Below are 19921 nucleotides of genomic sequence, written 5' to 3' on the forward strand. Positions count from 1 at the left end.
AAAATACATGATATTTAAAGGAGAAGGAGTTGGGGGAAGTGGGGGCGCTGCTGTTATCACAAAGCGGAAACTGGAACAGTCGGATAAGAGGGTAAGGGCGGTGCAGTGCTTCCATTACACTATTCTAACCTCTTTCGTTTTCTCTTTATTTATCTATAACCTATTCTCTTCTCTTTACTCTTTCATTTCATCACTCTCTTTGTTCCCTATTTCTTCACCGCAAATTACATTCTCACAGTGTTCGCCGCAAGGTTTATTATCTCCCACGAATTATTATTTTCCCTTTTCGTGCCTGTATTCTAGAGACTGTTGTTGTGATTTCGAGTTACATTTCTAATTGAGCTGAATCTTTGGTTGATGATATATGTTGTTTTAGCCGGTTAGGTTTTCCTTGTGTTGTGGAATATGGATCAAAACGGAATTTTTTTCGAGTTTTGATTTTATTTTTCTGTTTTCCGACTTTGTTTTCGTAGAATATCTTCGATGGCGTCCCAAATTATCCGTGAGTGGTCTGGCATCAATACATTCGCCCCTGCTACCCAGACTAAGTTGCTTGAACTCTTGGGAAAACTTAAACAAGAGGTTTTGTTTTTATTTACCCTATCTAATTATACCTATGTTTCGTGTTTATTGTTTTTGTTTTACTGTTGTATACACGTTTGTTTGTTTATTTTCTGCCTGCGAATTTCATGTTTGTTATGGTGTAGAATGTGAACTCCTTGACTATACTTGTGATGGGAAAAGGTGGTGTTGGAAAATCTTCAACTGTCAACTCCATCATTGGGGAAAGAGTGGTTTCGATCAGTCCTTTCCAGGTATGAGATGATACTTTCAAGTGAAGGTCTAAGGGTGGTTATTGTGCTGTTGTCCGATTTTTTGTTTATGTGATGTTGTTCTTTTGTGGCGAAGTCGGAAGGGCCACGACCTGTGATGGTGTCACGATCAAGGGCTGGTTTTACATTGAACATTATCGACACTCCTGGTCTCATTGAAGGGGGCTACATCAATGATATGGCACTTGATATAATAAAGCGGTATGTGCTTAATTGCTTGTATTTATCATGTGATGCTTTACCTGTAAGCATGTATATGGTCTTAGATATGTTTTTTAACTGTGTCTGCTCTTTTTCTTTTTGTTTTTTGGAATCTCTGTGTGTGTGTGAGTAGTTTTCTTTTGAACAAGACCATAGATGTGTTGCTTTATGTGGATCGCTTGGATGTGTATCGAGTGGACAACTTGGATAAATTGGTTGCCAAAGCTATAACAGATAGTTTTGGCAAAGGAATATGGAACAAGGCTATAGTAGCACTCACGCATGCCCAGTTCTCTCCACCAGATGGATTGCCTTATGATGACTTCTTCTCACAAAGATCTGAGGCTCTCTTGAAGGTTCTTAGGTCAGGTGCCAGGATAAAGAAAGAAGCCTTTCAGGTATTTATTCCTGTAAATTGAATCTTATACTTCAAATGCATCTAAGTTTGTCAAAATTGTAAGTAAGCATTAAAAGTCAAAGCATTTTTTGTTTTAGTGCCCTGTTCCTTGAATCGGCATGTAGTCATAAACCCCAAATGGTGGGGGCAGTGCTACCAACCCGAAAACTGACATAGTGGGATCTCAGACAGCAGGATCGCTGCAATTTTCAAGATGGTAGTTAAGAGCTAAATAATTTAAATTTCAAATATTAATATTACATGAAATGAAAGATATATCCATAATTAGTAATCATAACTCACGTTATAAAGCTAAAAACAGAAGTCAATAACCTTAAAAGTCTATAAATCAAATTAAGCCTTCAAGTGGGTTTTGGCTTAACTGCGTCCCAGGTAACCATTGAAGTAAAAGACTCTGAAAAGGGCATACCTTCTCAAGACTTTTTGTGAGAATTGAAAGAAGTCGAGGATGTGCAAACTATCAACGTATTACAGTTCTAAATACCTCTCAAACTATATTAAATCTGATATGCCTTTTTAAGCTTTAAGAATTGACCACGAAAGTGACAATTCTATGAATTGAACCAGGACGGTAAAAGGTGATGGACTACTACCTGGGCTATATGAGAGTATCTATTTCTCAGTTTATATTTTTCTTATTTCATATGTAGTCCACATTATATAATTAGCATATTAACTATAATATGTTTTTACTTGTATCATTATGTTTATTATATTTAATGTTAACTAAATTTATTATGTTCATTATCAATTGTGTTTAAAATATAATATATTCTGTATACAATATTTACTTGTATAATTTATTTGTGGGACATGAATGAATAGAGATGCCAGACCGCTATTCTAGACTCCATAGGAAAGAGCTTGTTTGGCCGGTGTCTCAGTCATGGATATCGGTCACTTCCAAAATTTGTGGTCATCGCTTCCACTACTGTTGACTGAGGAAAATTCCTACATTGCACATAATATGTGGGACGAGTGGTCAGTTTTTTCTTTCTATATACATTCTAATCTTTATTTCAGAGAAAGGGAGAGACCTACTCTGTTTTTGTTGTGAAAAGTTGAGAGTGAACATGAAACCTAACAGCATCACCGCAAAGAGCACCTTCATTTCCAGCAAACCTGAAGCAGCTATGATTTCAGTTTTGGTTGCTTCTAATTGTACTTTTTTTCTGCCTACGTCTTCTGTTCTCTGTCCAACGGACAGACACTGGTATTTCATTTTACTGTTCCGTTTTTTCTTGTTTATTCCCCTTGTCATCCAAGTTCTCGTGAGTTTTGACCTCATTACTATTCTTTATGAATAGTGTTCTAAAACTGTCCAGCCATTGTCACCTGTCCTCTGGACAGAGCTTCAGGGCTCACTTTTTATTCCACTTCACTCTCTCGTTTATTCTCTTTGCCTTATTTTTTTCGAAAGACTTTGCAATGCTGGGGATGCGCTCTAGCTTGTATTCCTTGATTTGTGTGTCTACTCTCTTTTACCCTCTTTCCCAATTTGGTTTTTCAAAAAAGTTGTGCAATGCAGGGGATGCCATCCAGTTTCTTTATCGCTTGATCTGTCATCAACTCATGTTAGTATTAGCTTAATATTATAAACTTTTGTAATTAATGTTAAATTATTTTAGGTATTTTTAGCATTTATCTATGTTTAACAATGGCAGACCACCATATACCACATTTATCTATTTTAGGTAAAAACCTAATTCCTAATTATAAAAATCAATTAAGAATTAATTCATAGCTAATATAATATATTAGCTCTTGTTTCTTCTATCCTAAAACTACCAGACCACCATATACCACACTTTCCTCCCACATTATCCCTGCTTTCAAAATAAAGAATAGGATCGTGAGTTGCAATGGCAATGGTTAATGACGGCAAGCGAGGTAATGACGAGCAACAACGGCAACCATGATGTTGAGAGCAAGGGCGATGGCGATGGCGAGAGATGGTGAAATGACAGGAGTGCGAAAGAGGGGGGCTTGTAGTGTGCGATAGAGCAAGTTCAGAAGAAGAAAGAAGGGGCTTAATCTGGAACCCTAATCTGATGAGTTTTTTTCAAAAACACCCTCCATACAAAGTCGTTTTGGATTTAAAATTTTTTCTTGTCGAACTTGTCAAATAGGTTACAAACTTGATTCTATTGATTTTGATTGAGAAACGAGTTTACTCAGAAGCCATGAGTGGACACATATTTAACAAGTGAGTTTGATAACCATGATGTGCAGTATACATTATTAACTTGTATTTCTAATATTCAAGTAGCGTTGTCCCATTGTGCCATATCGCCGTAGTAGTTATTTTTCTGACTTCTAGTTTGATACAATGAGCATAAATATCTGTTGGCAAGCTACCCCTTTGTGTTAATTCATAATTTTATTAATCCCTGCTCGTATTCTGCTCTATTACATTCCCGGTTGACCTCTGTCTATAGTGTAGGTGCCCCTTTGGATTTTTCTTGAGTGTAAGGTGAGTTAAATTTGACATGCTATTTAGTTTATCCTGTCAAGGATATATCTGTTGAAATTAAATATATGGAATTTCGAGGATACATCATTCTTTATGAAGCCAAGATAATTAATACAAGATAGGTATACAATATGTCATGGACTCAGTGATACAAGAAATTATTGAAAATATATAATACAATACATCCTAGATGTGCTAACACTTAACATTGTTGTAGAAAAAAATTACATCAATGAAACATTATTGTAAAATTAAATTATAGCGTGCATAATTTGTTTTTTGGTCAGCAAAGATGATGCTTAATTATTGAGGGTATTATTAGACAGAACTGAATCAATGGGCTAGAGACGTAAGCATACTTATTAAATAATTTTAAAGAAAGAAAAATGAATAATGCCGATGGATAAAGCAACCTACCAGGATTCGTAGCTTATCCTTATTTTTGTTATGAGACAGTGCCCATTTTCAAGCTTCTATTTATTTTAAACTCAACAAGTTGTCATGCTGAATATTTATTTGATAGATATTCTAAGAATTGGGAGAGCATTGTTCTGATGTATAAATTAACTTTTTTGTTGGGTATAAACTTGTATGTATGTTTCTTTCTTACATAGAAAAAATTCCGGCTTTTCTTTGTTTTCTTCATTTTTTAATAATTTGAAATTCAAAAATTGTTATCTGATGCATTTTGAACATGCCTTTTCTCGTGCACGTGTTTATTATAACTCATAATTTCCATGCTTATTATATATTGCTTTCTTTTTGGGTAAAATTTTAGGCTGCTTCTATGCCTGTTGTTTTAGTTGAGAACAGTGGGAGATGCAACAAAAATGACAGCGATGAAAAGGTTGGATATTTGATTCATTGCATTTATTATTTATATATTTTTCATTCATTTATCTTGCTTAGTCTGATTGAGATAACGTGTACTTCTTGGTGTTAGGTTCTTCCAAATGGGACTGCTTGGATTCCCCATCTAGTCCAAACAATCACAGAAATCGCATTGAACAAAAGTGTGTCTATTCATGTTGATAAGAATTTGATTGAAGGGCCAAATCCGAATCAGAGAGGGAAATTATGGATTCCACTCGTGTTTGCTCTTCAAGTAAGCACGTTATGAACTTTGAGGCTTATTTGTTTTCTCATTACACTGATGGGAGCATTGATTTCTTTCTCTTCTGTTTATTTTATTTATCCTCTCTTCAGTATTTCCTTGTCATGAAGCCAATAAAAGGACTGATCGAGAGGGACATTGAAAATGAGAGAAAGCCAGCATGGGAGAAACGCGATGCCGCATTCCGGAAGAGAGATTTTTATTAGCTGTGCACTTCTGTACCCATTAAGTTCCATTTATGTTTAGCTTCCTTTGCTTACAAATTTGTTTATTGTCCTTGTTTTATGAGTGAACTTGGATGGTTTTGGTTTACTGTAATTGCTAGTAGTTTGCGGCATAGGAATTTAATCAAGCTTTAGAGGATTTCCTGTATGCTGGGAATTTAATTTGCTTTTTGCATGATTCAGTTTGTTAGTAGTTAATGTCTTGTAAACATCTCTAAGATTTAACTACCATCGTTGATAGCTTGTGATATACTAAAACTGTAGCCTAAAGTATCAACTATTTTTTGTCTACAATGGTCGCATTGAAGCTTTAAAAACCTTGAAATCAGGTGTTTCTTCCTATTTTCTGGTATGTGTTTTTTCAGATATTGGAAAACTCAACAGGAATTGGTAGAAACAAATTTGTGGGTGCATAAAATGAGTGCCCTATGCGAAATGTGGGTAAGTAGTGCATGAAACATCAGGAATTCTTACTTGGGCTAATTTACAGCATAACCTTTTGTGGTTTTTCTAAGCTCCTTCAATATTTAGGGCTGGTTTGATTTTGACTGAGAGTTCAAATTGAAATTTACCCTTCAAATGGTCTGGTTTATAAAATTGAAGTTTCATGAAAAAAATATAAAGTTATAATTATTTTAAAATGTTGTCACCAATTTATAGAACTATTTTTATTATCTTTTAATATTGAACGTTTAGAAATTTATAGAAATTGGTTTCTGAGCAATGGTTGAAGGAGATTATTAAAAAATTAACAACTCTGGTATGAAGACATGAATGAAATAAAGTAGTAAAAAGAAGGAAGGATATAAAACGAATACAATTATTTACAATTATAGAAAATAAAAGAAATATATTAATATTATTAGTCGGCCAGGCCACATTTTCCTGCACCGATGCAAGGAATCTTAAGTATTGGGGAGGGCTAAACGGCGTTGATGTCAAAGAGAGACGACGACAAACAAATACAACCAAAAAGCAGTGACACGTGACAGGCGCGTGGGACCCGCCACCTTGGTTAACGACACCGTCCATTTAAAACGCCGCCGTCTGTTCAATTCAACGCTGGGATTCATAACTGGTCTCTCTCTTTCTCTCAAATCCAATCATTTCCTGAAAGACAAAACAAAAAAAATCACACTCACAACACAAACACCACCACCAATCCCCAATCTCTAACTTTTCCCGAGAAAATTTCCATTTTCTCTCTCAGATTCCCGCAAAATTTTACAACGCCACTTTTGCCTCCGCCAATTCAATTCTTCGTCGTTTTCTCCAATTCTAATGCGTCGATTTCGGGCTGGAGAATGAGTTCTCCCAACTCTTATCTCATTATCAGTTTCCTTAGATCTCTCCTCAAACCCTCCACAATCTCGGCGTTCGACATCTCTCGTCCAATTTTAACTCTCGCTTAGGTAAATTAAATCTAATTAAATTTCCTTTATTATTAGATTTATAGTTTTCTAGTGTAGTCTCACGAAGTTTTACTGTCCATTAATTCACCTAAGTCTATTTTTTTTTTCTTTTTCAATTTAGTTTAAGTGCTTTATTTGTGTTTTTATCAATGTGAAGTCCATGGATTATGTGTAAGTTATAGTCAAGGTTCTAAATAACGATCCAAGACCGTGATTTTGACCGCAACATCGAGGTTTTGGGGTGTTTTAGACTGGATAGCAATTTAAAATCTTAGTTCTAGTGCTTTGTGGAAGTACCAATATGATGGATAAAGTTTGGTGATTTGATTTTGTTTCTCTTGTAAGTTCAGCAGATTATGCCAATAGAGCGGGCCAAATTTGATGATTCTGTTTTGTTGGTTCTGCAAAACTCAGCAGCTCATTTTTTTCTGATTTTTTTTCCTTGTAAACTGTAGCCCGTAATATAACTATGTACCACGCAAAGAAGTTTCCATCGGCTAGTATGGTGCCCTATAAATCTCAAGGTGGTGCTGAACAAATTGCAAATGTTGAGGTTTTGGGTGGATCTGCTGGAAAAAATGCCACACCGGCGGAAGGAAGTGGGAAACAGCGTTTAAGGTGGACATCTGATCTTCATGACCGTTTTGTGGATGCCATTACACAACTTGGTGGACCAGATAGTGGGTATTTCTTTTCAATATTGAGATTGATGCACTTTATGTAGGGTTTTCCTTGGTAATTTATTATTCTCTTGCAAAAGCGTATAGGAAAGAGAATGCAATATGGGAATTGCTTGTCCGATTGTCAAGTATTTAGTATGTAATGTAACCTATTGAATGCTGTGATCAATTTATTCCAGTAACCGTTGAGATAATTTCTCTTTTGGTTACTTGCAGTCCAAGGTTATTCTAGTTGATAATAACATGCTTGGACTGCAGGAATTGAGTTCTATTTAATGTAGCCATTAAATGAGAGCTAATCTCTTTTTTATAAATGACTAGTGCCAATATTCTTTTTAATGACTAGTTTTATTTTTCTTCAAACTCAGTTCACCTTTTTAATGTTTTCGAAACTTCTTGAGGGAAGAGACGATATTCTTTTTAAGAGAAAGTGGTCAGATCTGATACACATTCTCTTGTGATAAAAAAAAACCCAGCAATGGTGAGTCATGTTGGATTAATTCCTAGTGTCCCTTTCACTCTGTGGAATCAATTGTTTGACAACTAATCTTGTTATTTGAAACTTCTGGCTTCCACGTTGTGTGCATGCAACACTGGATGGCAGAGTTACATTTTCCAGAACTTGAATTTTCATATTTTAGTGGCTGATTATTTTTATTTGATGTGGATCCATTCATGGAAAATACTACCCTTTTTCATCTCCTTTTTGAGTTGGCTTTTACTTCTTTAACTTAGATAATCTGTAAAAATATAGCTATATTCCTGTAAACTTTTTAAATTGATTTAATTATTCACGGCAGGGGCAACACCAAAAGGTGTCCTTAGAGTGATGGGTGTTCCTGGACTGACCATTTATCATGTTAAAAGCCATTTACAGGTATTATCATATGGTTTAATAATTTAGGCTTGTGCACATAAAATGTCAACATTTATACTTAATTTTACATTGATCCTATTTATTCTTTGATGACATTATTTTATGTAGAAATATCGTCTTGCAAAGTATTTACCTGAATCACCAGCTGATGGTAAAGGTGCCTTGTTTTTTCTTGTCCTTGCTTCCCTAAAACAAATTAGTTAGAATCTGTTGGGCTTTAAAAAAATCGTTTTGAACTTTTTAGACTCTAAAGATGAGAAGAGGAATTCTGGAGACAGCTTTTCTGGCGCAGATTCTTCTCCGTGGGTATCCCAATTGTTTTCCTAAGATAATCTATAACTCGTTATTGTGCTTCCTCTTTTAATCTTTTGTTAAAATCTTTACTGCCTCCAGGGGAATGCCAATCAATGATGCCTTAAGAATGCAGATGGAGGTTCAGAAACGTCTGCATGAGCAGCTTGAGGTTTATTACCTATCTTAAATATTTACTAATTGTTAAAAGAGAACCCTATTTAGCCTACAACACTCTGCTAAAAGACCAAAAAAGAAACAATGATAGTACATACTAATCTGTGAACAGGAAATAGTACAAAAATAATGGCTTAAGAATAGCATGGAATAATTTACTTCTTGTATGTCCCTGATGATAGCATACATACAGTTCATTTCTCTTATGTTTAGAGTTCATACAGCATTCGAAAATGTTTTTACAAGTATCTAATTTCGCCTATTGTATGGTTAAACTTGGATACACTACTTCAGCCATCCTTATATATGTCATTTCCTTTGATTTTTTGTTGATTGAATGAAATTGGAACATGTGACATGTATCTTGAAAAGAAATGACTGAATAAACATTCATGTGATTGATGAGTGATTGACCGAAATTTGACTTACTGTGGAAAACTTCAGATGTTACTTATCATTTGAGAGATGAGTCCATTTTTACCTCAATGGTTAAGATTTAATTTTTAATTATATTTTCTTCATTCACCAAAACTTTTGGTACGATGCGTAAGTACATCAGGGATAAATAAAAGACACTGCTTGATTGTTATATTTTACATAATTCTTTGAAAAATGCCAATTATGTTTGTATATGTGAATCATGCATCATATGCTAGCTGAGTGGACTCATCACAAGTATCTATTAAATTATTCTTATATGAAGAAGAATTATGTAGCCTCAGGACTTACGTACACCGATTTTAAGATAACTGCTGCTTGTTAATTTTCAGCACTGTGCTTCTATGAGTAAGCACTTCTGGATAATAAAGCCTTTTATATGTATTCCAGGTTCAGAAGCAATTACAAATGAGAATTGAAGCACAGGGTAAATACTTACAAAAGATCATAGAGGAACAGCAGAAATTAGGTAATACCTTAACAACCTCCGAAACACTTCCTTTATCGCATGATAAGCAAACTCATCCGCACTCGGAGGCTTCTGGATCTAGTGATGCCCTTGCAAGCACTTTGTCCCCTCGTAAAAAACAGAGAATCGATGATGGTTCCAAGGATGGCTTCACTGCTTCCCATGTAAGGAAGACTGAACAAAAGAATGAGTGCAATGTTGGTCAGTTGGATCCAAATTTGTATGATGATGCTGGGTTTGGATTTGATTTGGAGACAAACAAAGATGAACATAAGGAGAGTGGACAGTAAGAACTAGGTTCCTTTTGTAGGTTCTGTCTTCATTGTAATGTGTAGTGTATTTTTCTGGTAGAAAATACAAATCATGCTTTGTATATATATATATATATATATATATATATATATATATTTATATATTTCCATGCAATCCATTTGTACATATTAATGTAGATATAGATGCATTCTTCTCCTGTTGTGAGAGTCATAAAGAATGCACTCTTCCACCCAACAGAAATGCTGTGTGGGTCATGGATGATGACTGTTGGGTGCAGGATACTTGATGTTCAGGTTGCTATGGTCCAAGTCAGTATCAAATACCTGGAGATGACATTGTTTGATCCTTGTAACCGACCTAATCATGGGAGATGGCACTTAGTTCTTATTGATGGAAATAGTTGTGACAAGCTTCCCTTTATATTACTTATCTTCCAGGCCTTGGCACAGTTAGACTCGTCAATGTGATGCTATCAAACCTATAAAATAATAAATTTGTTAAAGACAAAAGTAATGTGGCTAGAGGCTTTCATCCATAAACTAAATACCCTTGTTTGGTGCAAAACTTGTTCTTACTATTTGTACTAAAAGCCCCAGAAGAACAAATATAGAAGGATTTTATTTACTTTTATTCATATGTACTTACAGCAATTTTAGTATATAATTTGGAAGTTTACAAGATATTACTAATTAGCTATTAACTTAGTTCAAAGTCATGGTTATGTACTGAAGAAAAAAACTGTTCAATAAAACTGTTTATTCGTTAAAGTGGAAATAAAAGGAGTTTTTGGAATGGGAGTCTAGTCTGTAGTGCTTTGAAAAATATTTCTTATCGAAAGTTTGTCACCATGTTGAACCATTATAGCTTTATATCACGCAAGATTTTCTAGTTCTAAGTTTAATTATAACAGAAGAATGATTTTACTCTTTAGATGACTTAGAAGATAGTATTAAGAAATAGGGAAATGATACTTCGACAACCAGTTTTGACAACATTTTGACACGGATCACGTGTCAAAATGCCATTGGTCCAGATGGAAAATGATTTCAGAATTTTATATGATGTGGAAATGCAGTCAAGTGGCAGAGAGGTTTGAAATTGGAGGGTTTCATTTTCAGTTTTGGCAATTTGAATTTGGGGCATTGGGAGAGAGAGAGAAGAGAAGGTTGAGAGAGAGCGGGAACCCTAGAGCGAGAGTGTCGTCGGAGTCCGTCTTCCTCGGACCAGTTCCTCCGACCACCCACGAGTTCTGCCGGAGTCCGTCTTCCTCGGACCATCCAGGTGTGCCGCCGGAGTCCGTCATCGTCCGACCAGGCACGAGTTCCGCTGGAGTTCGTGTTGGGGCATTGGGAGAGAGAGAAGAGAAGGTTGAGAGAGAGCGGGAACCCTAGAGCGAGAGTGCCGTCGGAGTCCGTCTTCCTCCGACCAGTTCCTCCGACCACCCACGAGTTCCGCCGGAGTCCGTCTTCGTTCAACCTATAGCGTTCCCATTGAGGGTCGCCGCAACTCCGTCTTCGTCTTCCGTTCGACCCAGCCACGACTGCCGTCGGAGCTCGTCTTCTTCGACGTATACCGTTCCGATTGAGGGTCGCCGCAACTCCGTCTTCGTCTTCCGTTCGACCCAGCCAACCAAGCGCGCGTTTTCAGCGTCCATTCCTCCCACCCTCTTCGTTCGACCTATAGCGTTCCCATTGAGGGTCGCCGCACCTCCTTCCGTTCGACCCAGCCAACCAAGCGCCCGTTTTCAGCGTCCGTTCCTCCCACCCGCTTCGTTCGACCTATACCGTTCCCATTGACGGTCGCCGCACCTCCTTCCGTTCGACCCAGCCAACCAAGCGCCCGTTTTCAGCGTCCGTTCCTCCCACCCTCTTCGTTCCCTGTGTCGGACCCACTGGCAATCATGTTCATTAAAGGTTGGTTTATTTGTATTGAGTGGAATGAATTTGTAATAGATGTATGATGTTGTTTATGTACGATGTTGCTTATGTATGATATGGTGTTTGTAAGGTGTACAAATATGACATGTTGGATGGCGGTGGAATGTGATTTATGTATGATGTTGGTGGTTTGTTAATACCCTTTGTTGAATAAATAAATTGTGTGGTGATTGATACTATGGACATGAGAACATAAACATTATTGGTATGATGATACTGAAAATGTTTGTCCCAAGTGCCAAAATTTATGGAATAGAGGACCCTTGCGGTGGCTGCCGGAGCATCGCCGGAGTGTCGCCGGACCCTTTCAAGGTATGGTTAAGTGTGGGTTGAAGTTGTGTAGAAGATTTAGTGGTTGATGGCGTTTTTGGGTGGAAAGTATGAAGTTTTTTTCTAATTTTTTTGACCATTTACTGGTTTAGTTCTTTTGACACAATCATTATGCCATTTATATACAATTCCATGTCCAATGAACCATTTTTTTGTAAAACTCATGGTGCAGAAACTGCAGTGGTAGCAAAGACAAAATAAGTGAGGACTGCAGGCAAATGTTTTGCACAACCAGGTCAACTACGTTGCAGGTACAACACTTGCACACTCCAAGCCAACCAAACTTGTAAGTTTTTAATGCTTATTTCTGCAAAAAATTTATTGTTTCATTGATATGTTAAATAACATTATTTGTATTTTGGACTTTGTTTGATGTAAGTATGATTGTGGAGTTATTGTTTTGAGATTTATGGAGTTGTGGCTATTGGCTTTTTTTGACGTCACATTTTATTTGCAGTTTCATTGGAAACCCTGGTCTATGTGGCTATTGGCTGGATTCATCTTGTCAAGGGTCTCACGCTATCAAGCGAGGTCAGTTGAACTTTCTAGCAGAATACCATATTGCTCGTTCACATTTTTGTTTTATGGTTATATAGTAATTAGAAAATCTCTAGTCTTCAAAAGATCTTCCCATGTTAATTTTGGTTGTTATTCTTGTGAGAATATGTTGGGTAATGTAAGGGATTGATAATGTTGGAACTCTAAGATGGGAGAATATGTCCCCTTCCATCTATGTTTTGTTGTATGGTTCTATTGTATAGTTCTATAAGCACCTAAAAGTCTGTAATTCCTCCCTTGAAAGATATTCCCATCAATGTTTTGTTTTTATAGTTTTGTGTTGTCTAGGTTGCTAATCTGATTCTTCCGCATTTTCTTTGTAAGTAAAAGATTTACAATGTCTTAGTTCCTGTCTTCATTGAGATTGAAAATCATGGGCATTTTCCTACAATGTTGTTATTTATATTTTTTCCCAAATTTCTCTCAGTTGCTCTATCTGTCGGCATGTTTAGTAGCATCCGTTAATTAACTCCCCATCCATCATGTTATCCTATGTACTATTTTATATAGCAGTAATAGATCATGTATATGTAATCTATATTTGGAAGTTGGTATTATTGCTTCTCCACCTATGGTGCAGCTATAGTCTCGAGTAAACTTTAAAATGAACTTGTAGAAGATTTAGCAATGAAGAATATCTTTATTTCTATATTTATTCTAATTTATTTCTATCTGTCAATCAATTGTTGAATTATATATGTTTTCAGAATAATAATAATCCTTTATTCACTCAGTAACGATGCCTTTCAAATTGTTAAGATGCTCATGTTTTATGGAAGACATGATTTTATGGAACTAAGTTTTAATTTGATTTACTTCCCCCTTTAAATTAAGTTATTTGATAACATGCAGATGCCCTTGTGGTTCATGAAGAGACAGGATCATTTGAAGTGAACCTTTTCTCTATAACAAGACTAATTGATTCAAGTCAAACTTCAACAAAGCAAGTGAAACCTTTTTGTCAGCTTCACAAGATTCTCAAGTTCAAACTATCACCTAATTCTGAAATCCACAGCATCATCATAGATGAGGAGGTCAAGTGAATTTAAAGCTTACGACAGAACATGGGAATGGGTGCCAATTGTGTACCTTTTTGAAAAATTACCCATTCCCTTGGATTTTCTTTTAGATTTGTACATAGAACAAAACCTTTTTCAAACATTGTTCTTTCGTAGGTGTATATATATACATATGTTTAAGGATTATACCTCCAGTTTATCAAACAGTAAGTTAATGTGTTTGATTTGATAATTTTTTCTGATTATAAAGGGTGAGTTATATGTTGTTATTAAAATTGGAAAAAGAAATAAAATAATCGAGATATGGTTAGAATATCTACATTCAACTACAATGAAATTACAAAATTATTTCTGATGTATTTTCTGTTTGTAATATGATTTCAAAATCATTCTTCAGACCTTAGATTATGGAAGTATTTTTTTCTTCACGTGTGTGTAGAAATTAAAAAGGCTAGAAAAGTCACCTAAGTCGAGTATTCTACAAGTAGCTAGCTAGCCATGTGACGACTTTGTTCCCTAAGCATTCCTTTTTGTAATGAATGACTTTTTTATAGAGAAAATTTAATATCCAAATTGCCTAAACTGTACAATCATTATGATGATGACTTTCAAATTAAGCATAATGAAAATGTGACGAAATTGTGAATTTTTTTTATTAATTTGTTTAATAATAGGACTGTTTGTTTAAGTTTTATTTTTTAATAATACCATCACATATTAGCGATTTTGATATGCTTAGATAGACTTAAAAGAAATAGAAAATCGAGATTATGAAGTTATGGGAGCATAGTTCAAATAAGTGGAGAGTTACGTTAGTAGTTATGCACACCAGGGTAGACTCACTTCAACATAAATGTTTCCAACTTCAAATATTGAGTATCATGTACAAACACCTTTAGTTTGAACAAGGACACCCCATCATGATCAAAACATACTGCCTAAGTAACCAAATGATGTTAAAAATAAAGAAATATACCTTCAATATATGTGTGGGAGCATAGTTCAAATAAGTGGAGAGTTACGTTAAATATTGAGTATCAACACTGACTTGAACATAAATTTTTCCAACTTTAAATATTGAGTATCATGTCCAAACACCTTTAATTTGAATAACTGGGTACTTCAGGAAAAATTTTTGTATAGACAGGTCAACTACGAAGATGACACTCATTTTGGACTGCCTAATTTATTTCTCATCATTTCTTCAACTTAAAAGTGATGTGAAACCACATAGTATGCCATTTATATAGAAGTTCATGACCAAGGAACCATATTTAGTAAAACTCATGTTGCACAAACAACACTGGTACCAAAAGCAAAATAAGCGGGTACTTAAGGCAAAAGTCTTGCACATGCAGGTCAACGACGAAGATGACACTCATTTGGACTACCTAATTTATTTCTCATCATTTCTTCAACTTAAAAGTGATGTGAAACCACATAGTATGCCATTTATATAGAAGTTCATGGCCAATGAACCATATTTAGTAAAACTCATGTTGCACAAACAACATTGGTACCAAAAGCAAAATAAGCGGGTACTTAAGGCAAAGGTCTTGCACAGGCAGGTCAACGACGAAGATGACACTCATTTTGGACTACCTAATTTATTTCTCATCATTTTTTAAACTTATAAGTGATGTGAAATCAATTATTATGTCATTTATATAGAATTCCATGGCAAAGGAACCATATTTAGTAAAACTCATGGTGCAGAAACAACAGTGGTAGTAAAGGCAAAATAAGTGGGTACTTTAGACAAAAGTTTTGCATAGGCAGGTCAACGACGAAGATTACACTCATTTTGGACTGTCTAATTTATTTCTCATCATTTCTTCAATTTAAAAGTCATGTGAAATCAATTATTATGTATTTATATAGAAGTTCATGACCAAGGAACCATATTTAGTAAAACTCATGGTGTAGAAACAGTAGTGGTAGCAAAGACAAAATAAGTGGATACTTGAGGCAAAAGTTTTGCACAGAAAAGCCAACTATGAAAATGACATTGATTTTGAAGTGGATAATTAATAAAATAAAAATAGTGAAATTTATTTCAAATATCTTAAATGGTTATATTTTTAAATTTCTATTTTTATAGTTCTTCTTAAATAAATTTGTATATATATTTTTTATTTTTAAAATTTTATGAATTTCAATTAAAAATTCTATATTTTTACTATTTTTTTAATTTTTTACTTTCTATTTTAAAACTCTTATAAATTTCAATTAAAAATTTGACATTTTGTTATATTTTTAATTTTCTATGTTTTAAATATAATTTTTAATGATTTTAAGTGGTGTTTTATATTTTTTACAAATAAAAATTTATTTATTTATCAATAAAAAAATAATTAAAGTGCATTACAGTAAAATAAAATTCTAGTGTAGAAAATAAAATGACGTGATATTAAAAATGTGAAAAAGTCTAGAAAAGAATTTTATATTATTATCAAGTTAACGCTATCGTGCTTCAAACTACAAATTGAGACATTTATACAAATTTTGGATAGTCAATGGAATAACAAAAAATTTAATAAAATCATTAATGATATATGTTAACAAAAATGAAATATATATATATATATATATATATATATATATATATATATATATATATATATATATATATATATATATATAGTGTGTGTGTGTGTGAACATCCATGCAGAATGAAGACAGAGAGTGACATTTAAAGTTGCAAAATTATTGGTATGAAAATATTTCAGAGCGGTATTTCTCGGATAAAATCAAAAGGTGAAAGCAAACTAGAATGTAGAAACACTTGCGTGCAATGCTACTAAGGAAGCATAATCACCTTCATTGCTCACTAATGCTTCATGTGTTCCCTTCTATGCTATCACACAACTTTTTACTACTACAATTAAACCAACATCCTTTGTAGTGGATAACCTGTGAGCCACTACTATTATGGTTCGCTTCACCATAACACGCTCTAGTGCATCTTGAACCACTTTTTCAGATGCATCAAATGCACTAATGGCCTCATATAGTAGTAATATTTTTTGTATTCTTCACTATTCTCGTGCAATTTCCACCCATTGTTTCTGCCCTCTAGATAGTTCAATCTTTCTTTCCACTACTATTGTGTCGTAATCCTGCACATATAAATATTGATCAGACCAATGCATACATTATTCATAACATCCTACGGTGTCTTAAAAAACTATTACAATTTTTTATTTTTGTGCATATGGTTGCAATAGTCTTAAGAGATGTGAGGTTATAAGACACTCTACATTACATTTTATAAACATTTGCTTACTATTTCAAAGAGGGGAGGGGAGAGGCAAATGTATAGTGTTATAACTAAGTCTTCGTAAGTCATTTTTCTATGCCTAAGAAATCTTCTTTAAAATTTAACATGATGCACCTTATCTTCCTTATACCCAAAGGCTAAAAAATCACATCAATGAAACTGGTTAATAATTTAAAGTTGTAAATAAAACATTATTAGAAACAAATCCACTACGGCATGAATGACTTTAAGAAAATAAAATTCTTCACTCTTATCACAAGACTCACATGCTTTCTAGACATTAAACAAAACCCCAGTAAGAAGCAAAAAAACAAACCAAACAATTTCAAATGAACCCATGTTGTTAAAACAGTTCAAGACATCATAAGTAAATCATTGTAGGCACAATGACATGAATTTAAATATACCTAGAGAGGAGTTCCAATCAAAAGCAGATGGTGTTTGCTGGAAAATTGCATCAATGAAGAAAAACTCAGTCACCAAGGTGGCATTGCTGTTTCAAACTCTCCAAGTTAATAATAAAGTGATGGGAGACAAATATAAGAGAAGGGAATAAACAAATATTAAGTACCAAGTCTCGTTATAAGAGCAATTATATCACTTCTATCTATAAATAGGGTAGCACTTACACAAAAAAAAGTTTGGTTTCAATATCCATCACTTTTCGATAAAGGCCCTGTCAATGATTCTCTCCAATTATAATTATTGATACAACTAGGGAAGCATGTAATGGTTCCTACATGAACAATTGATCACTAAAGAGCAGTAGAGAGTATGTAACTGGTGACAAAGCTACAAAAGTGATTCACTAAAAATAAAGAAGAAATGATATACCAATATAGCATTTTCACACGTCAGACATGCTAATTGCTCTGCTAGTGAAGATCGGTTTCCTATCACTTTAGCGTAGTATACAATTAATGTCCACTATTGGTTTTGTGTCACTCCATGCCCGCAACCGCAACTACAATTCATTTTCAAACAATAAAACCATCATAACCTCTTTTCAAACAAAGTTATAAGTGTTAATAATATTAAATCTACTTACATTCTTGTAACCTTCTTCTTTTGTGCAATCCATGACTACCAATCCAACAAAATTACAAAAACAATGTAAGAATAACCAAACAACATCTATACAAAACAATAACACTACAAAATGCAATACAGTTCAATTATACGTGAAATTGGAAAGGATTAACAAGAAATGGACAACCACACAATATCATTATTTATATCAAAGGACCTTCTAATAAATCAAAGTCATCCAACCAGATTTCTTTCATCTATTAACTTATCAAATATCTATATTACAACAAAGGCAAAAAAAGTACATTACATTATTTTTGGAGGTCCTCTATTCCATAAATTTTGGCACTTGGGACAAACATTTTCAGTATCGTCGTACCAATAATGTTTATGTTCTCATGTCCATAGTATCAATCACCACACAATTTATTTATTCAACAAAGGGTATTAACAAACCACCAACATCATACATAAATCACATTCCACCGCCATCCAACATGTCATATTTGTACACCTTACAAACACCATATCATACATAAGCAACATCGTACATAAACAACATCATACATCTATTACAAATTCATTCCACTCAATACAAATAAACCAACCTTTAATGAACATGATTGCCAGTGGGTCCGACACAGGGAACGAAGAGGGTGGGAGGAACGGACGCTGAAAACGGGCGCTTGGTTGGCTGGGTCGAACGGAAGGAGGTGCGGCGACCGTCAATGGGAACGGTATAGGTCGAACGAAGCGGGTGGGAGGAACGGACGCTGAAAACGGGCGCTTGGTTGGCTGGGTCGAACGGAAGGAGGTGCGGCGACCCTCAATGGGAACGCTATAGGTCGAACGAAGAGGGTGGGAGGAATGGACGCTGAAAACGCACGCTTGGTTGGCTGGGTCGAACGGAAGACGAAGACGGAGTTGCGGCGACCCTCAATCGGAACGGTATACGTCGAAGAAGACGAGCTCCGACGGCAGTCGTGGCTGGGTCGAACGGAAGACGAAGACGGAGCTGCGGCGACCCTCAATGGGAACGCTATAGGTTGAACGAAGACGGACTCCGGCGGAACTCGTGGGTGGTCGGAGGAACTGGTCGGAGGAAGACGGACTCCGACGGCACTCTCGCTCTAGGGTTCCCGCTCTCTCTCAACCTTCTCTTCTCTCTCTCCCAATGCCCCAACACGGACTCCGGCGGAACTCGTGCCTGGTCGGACGATGACGGACTCCGGTGGCACACCTAGATGGTCCGAGGAAGACGGACTCCAGCGGAACTCGTGGGTGGTCGGAGGAACTGGTCCGAGGAAGACGGACTCCGACGACACTCTCGCTCTAGGGTTCCCGCTCTCTCTCAACCTTCTCTTCTCTCTCTCTCCCAATGCCCCAAATTCAAATTGCCAAAACTGAAAATAAAACCCTCCAATTTCAAACCTCTCTGCCACTTGACTGCATTTCCACGTCAAATAAAATTCTGAAATCATTTTCCACCTGAACCAATGGCATTTTGACACGTGGCCCGTGTCAAAATGTTGTCAAAATTGGTTGTCGAAGTATCATTTCCCTAAGAAATATGCACTATATATTTTAAACGTGCAAAGTCGTTATTGAGAATCTATAAGGCCTCACGCTGAAGGCAGGTCCATTAAGAACGATAAAATCTAGTTAGACCAGAAGTGTTTTAAATGGCTAATTAGTTAGAATTGTGTTCATTATAGGTGTTAATAATGGTTCACGAATCTATAAAACATCAAACATTTCAGATTAACAATTGCAATGAAACAGTGATTTGGCAACAACAGTACTCCGGTCCTATGAATTCAGAAGTGCCCTCTAAGTATCGACTTGTATTTACAAACTAAATTTTGAAAGAGCTTTTACAAAATTGAAT

At 35.4% G+C, this 19921-nt stretch overlaps 2 protein-coding genes and 1 long non-coding RNA gene across 12 annotated transcripts; 2 read left to right on the forward strand and 1 right to left on the reverse strand.

Moving 5' to 3' along the window:
• Positions 1 to 5411, forward strand: LOC108329559 (translocase of chloroplast 34). Of its 4 annotated transcripts, XM_052873214.1 has the most exons (10): positions 41 to 91; positions 195 to 251; positions 474 to 582; positions 708 to 815; positions 910 to 1034; positions 1168 to 1432; positions 3896 to 3925; positions 4704 to 4772; positions 4869 to 5030; positions 5132 to 5411. In XM_052873214.1, the coding sequence occupies exons 3-10, from the start codon at positions 484 to 486 to the stop codon at positions 5243 to 5245; spliced, it is 972 nt and encodes a 323-aa protein (XP_052729174.1). In that variant the 5' UTR covers positions 41 to 91; positions 195 to 251; positions 474 to 483; the 3' UTR covers positions 5246 to 5411. The 4 variants fall into 4 exon arrangements, with proteins under 4 accessions (XP_052729173.1, XP_052729175.1, XP_052729174.1 ...); XM_052873213.1 differs by lacking the exon at positions 195 to 251 and having other exon boundaries at positions 1 to 91; XM_052873216.1 differs by lacking the exon at positions 3896 to 3925 and having other exon boundaries at positions 45 to 91.
• A 730-nt stretch (positions 5412 to 6141) lies between these two features.
• Positions 6142 to 11890, forward strand: LOC108326946 (myb family transcription factor PHL7). Of its 4 annotated transcripts, none has more exons than XM_017560577.2 (7): positions 6142 to 6675; positions 7131 to 7355; positions 8156 to 8232; positions 8341 to 8389; positions 8477 to 8534; positions 8626 to 8695; positions 9529 to 11890. In XM_017560577.2, exons 2-7 carry the CDS (start codon positions 7145 to 7147, stop codon positions 9895 to 9897), a joined length of 834 nt encoding a protein of 277 aa, XP_017416066.1. In that variant the 5' UTR covers positions 6142 to 6675; positions 7131 to 7144; the 3' UTR covers positions 9898 to 11890. The 4 variants fall into 4 exon arrangements, with proteins under 4 accessions (XP_017416066.1, XP_017416067.1, XP_017416068.1 ...); XM_017560578.2 differs by having other exon boundaries at positions 8341 to 8383; XM_017560579.2 differs by lacking the exon at positions 6142 to 6675 and having other exon boundaries at positions 7164 to 7359.
• A 4520-nt stretch (positions 11891 to 16410) lies between these two features.
• LOC128195473 (uncharacterized) lies at positions 16411 to 19578 on the reverse strand. 4 transcript variants are annotated; one of them, XR_008247057.1, is made up of 6 exons: positions 18642 to 19578; positions 18053 to 18087; positions 17839 to 17968; positions 17634 to 17759; positions 17412 to 17497; positions 16411 to 16843 (listed from the first exon to the last, which is right to left on the reverse strand). It is a non-coding gene; the product is annotated as an uncharacterized LOC128195473 (long non-coding RNA). The 4 variants fall into 4 exon arrangements; XR_008247056.1 differs by having other exon boundaries at positions 17634 to 17740; positions 18642 to 19577; XR_008247055.1 differs by having other exon boundaries at positions 17634 to 17680; positions 18642 to 19576.
• Between the last annotated feature and the right edge of the window lie 343 nt (positions 19579 to 19921).

Source organism: Vigna angularis, chromosome 2 (genome assembly GCF_016808095.1).
Source record: "Vigna angularis cultivar LongXiaoDou No.4 chromosome 2, ASM1680809v1, whole genome shotgun sequence".
Classification (NCBI taxonomy): Eukaryota; Viridiplantae; Streptophyta; class Magnoliopsida; order Fabales; family Fabaceae; genus Vigna; species Vigna angularis.

Excerpts from the sequence above, each read along its gene's own strand:
- LOC108326946 (XM_017560577.2), top strand. The coding sequence starts at position 7,145 with ATGTACCACGCAAAGAAGTTTCCATCGGCTAGTATGGTGCCCTATAAA. Across the intron at positions 7,356-8,155 it reads ACAACTTGGTGGACCAGATA|GGGCAACACCAAAAGGTGTC; the intron begins GTGGGTATTTCT and ends TATTCACGGCAG. Across the intron at positions 8,233-8,340 it reads ATGTTAAAAGCCATTTACAG|AAATATCGTCTTGCAAAGTA; the intron begins GTATTATCATAT and ends TATTTTATGTAG.
- LOC108329559 (XM_052873213.1), top strand. The coding sequence starts at position 484 with ATGGCGTCCCAAATTATCCGTGAGTGGTCTGGCATCAATACATTCGCC. Across the intron at positions 1,035-1,167 it reads GCACTTGATATAATAAAGCG|TTTTCTTTTGAACAAGACCA; the intron begins GTATGTGCTTAA and ends GTGTGTGAGTAG. Across the intron at positions 3,926-4,703 it reads GGATTTTTCTTGAGTGTAAG|GCTGCTTCTATGCCTGTTGT; the intron begins GTGAGTTAAATT and ends GTAAAATTTTAG.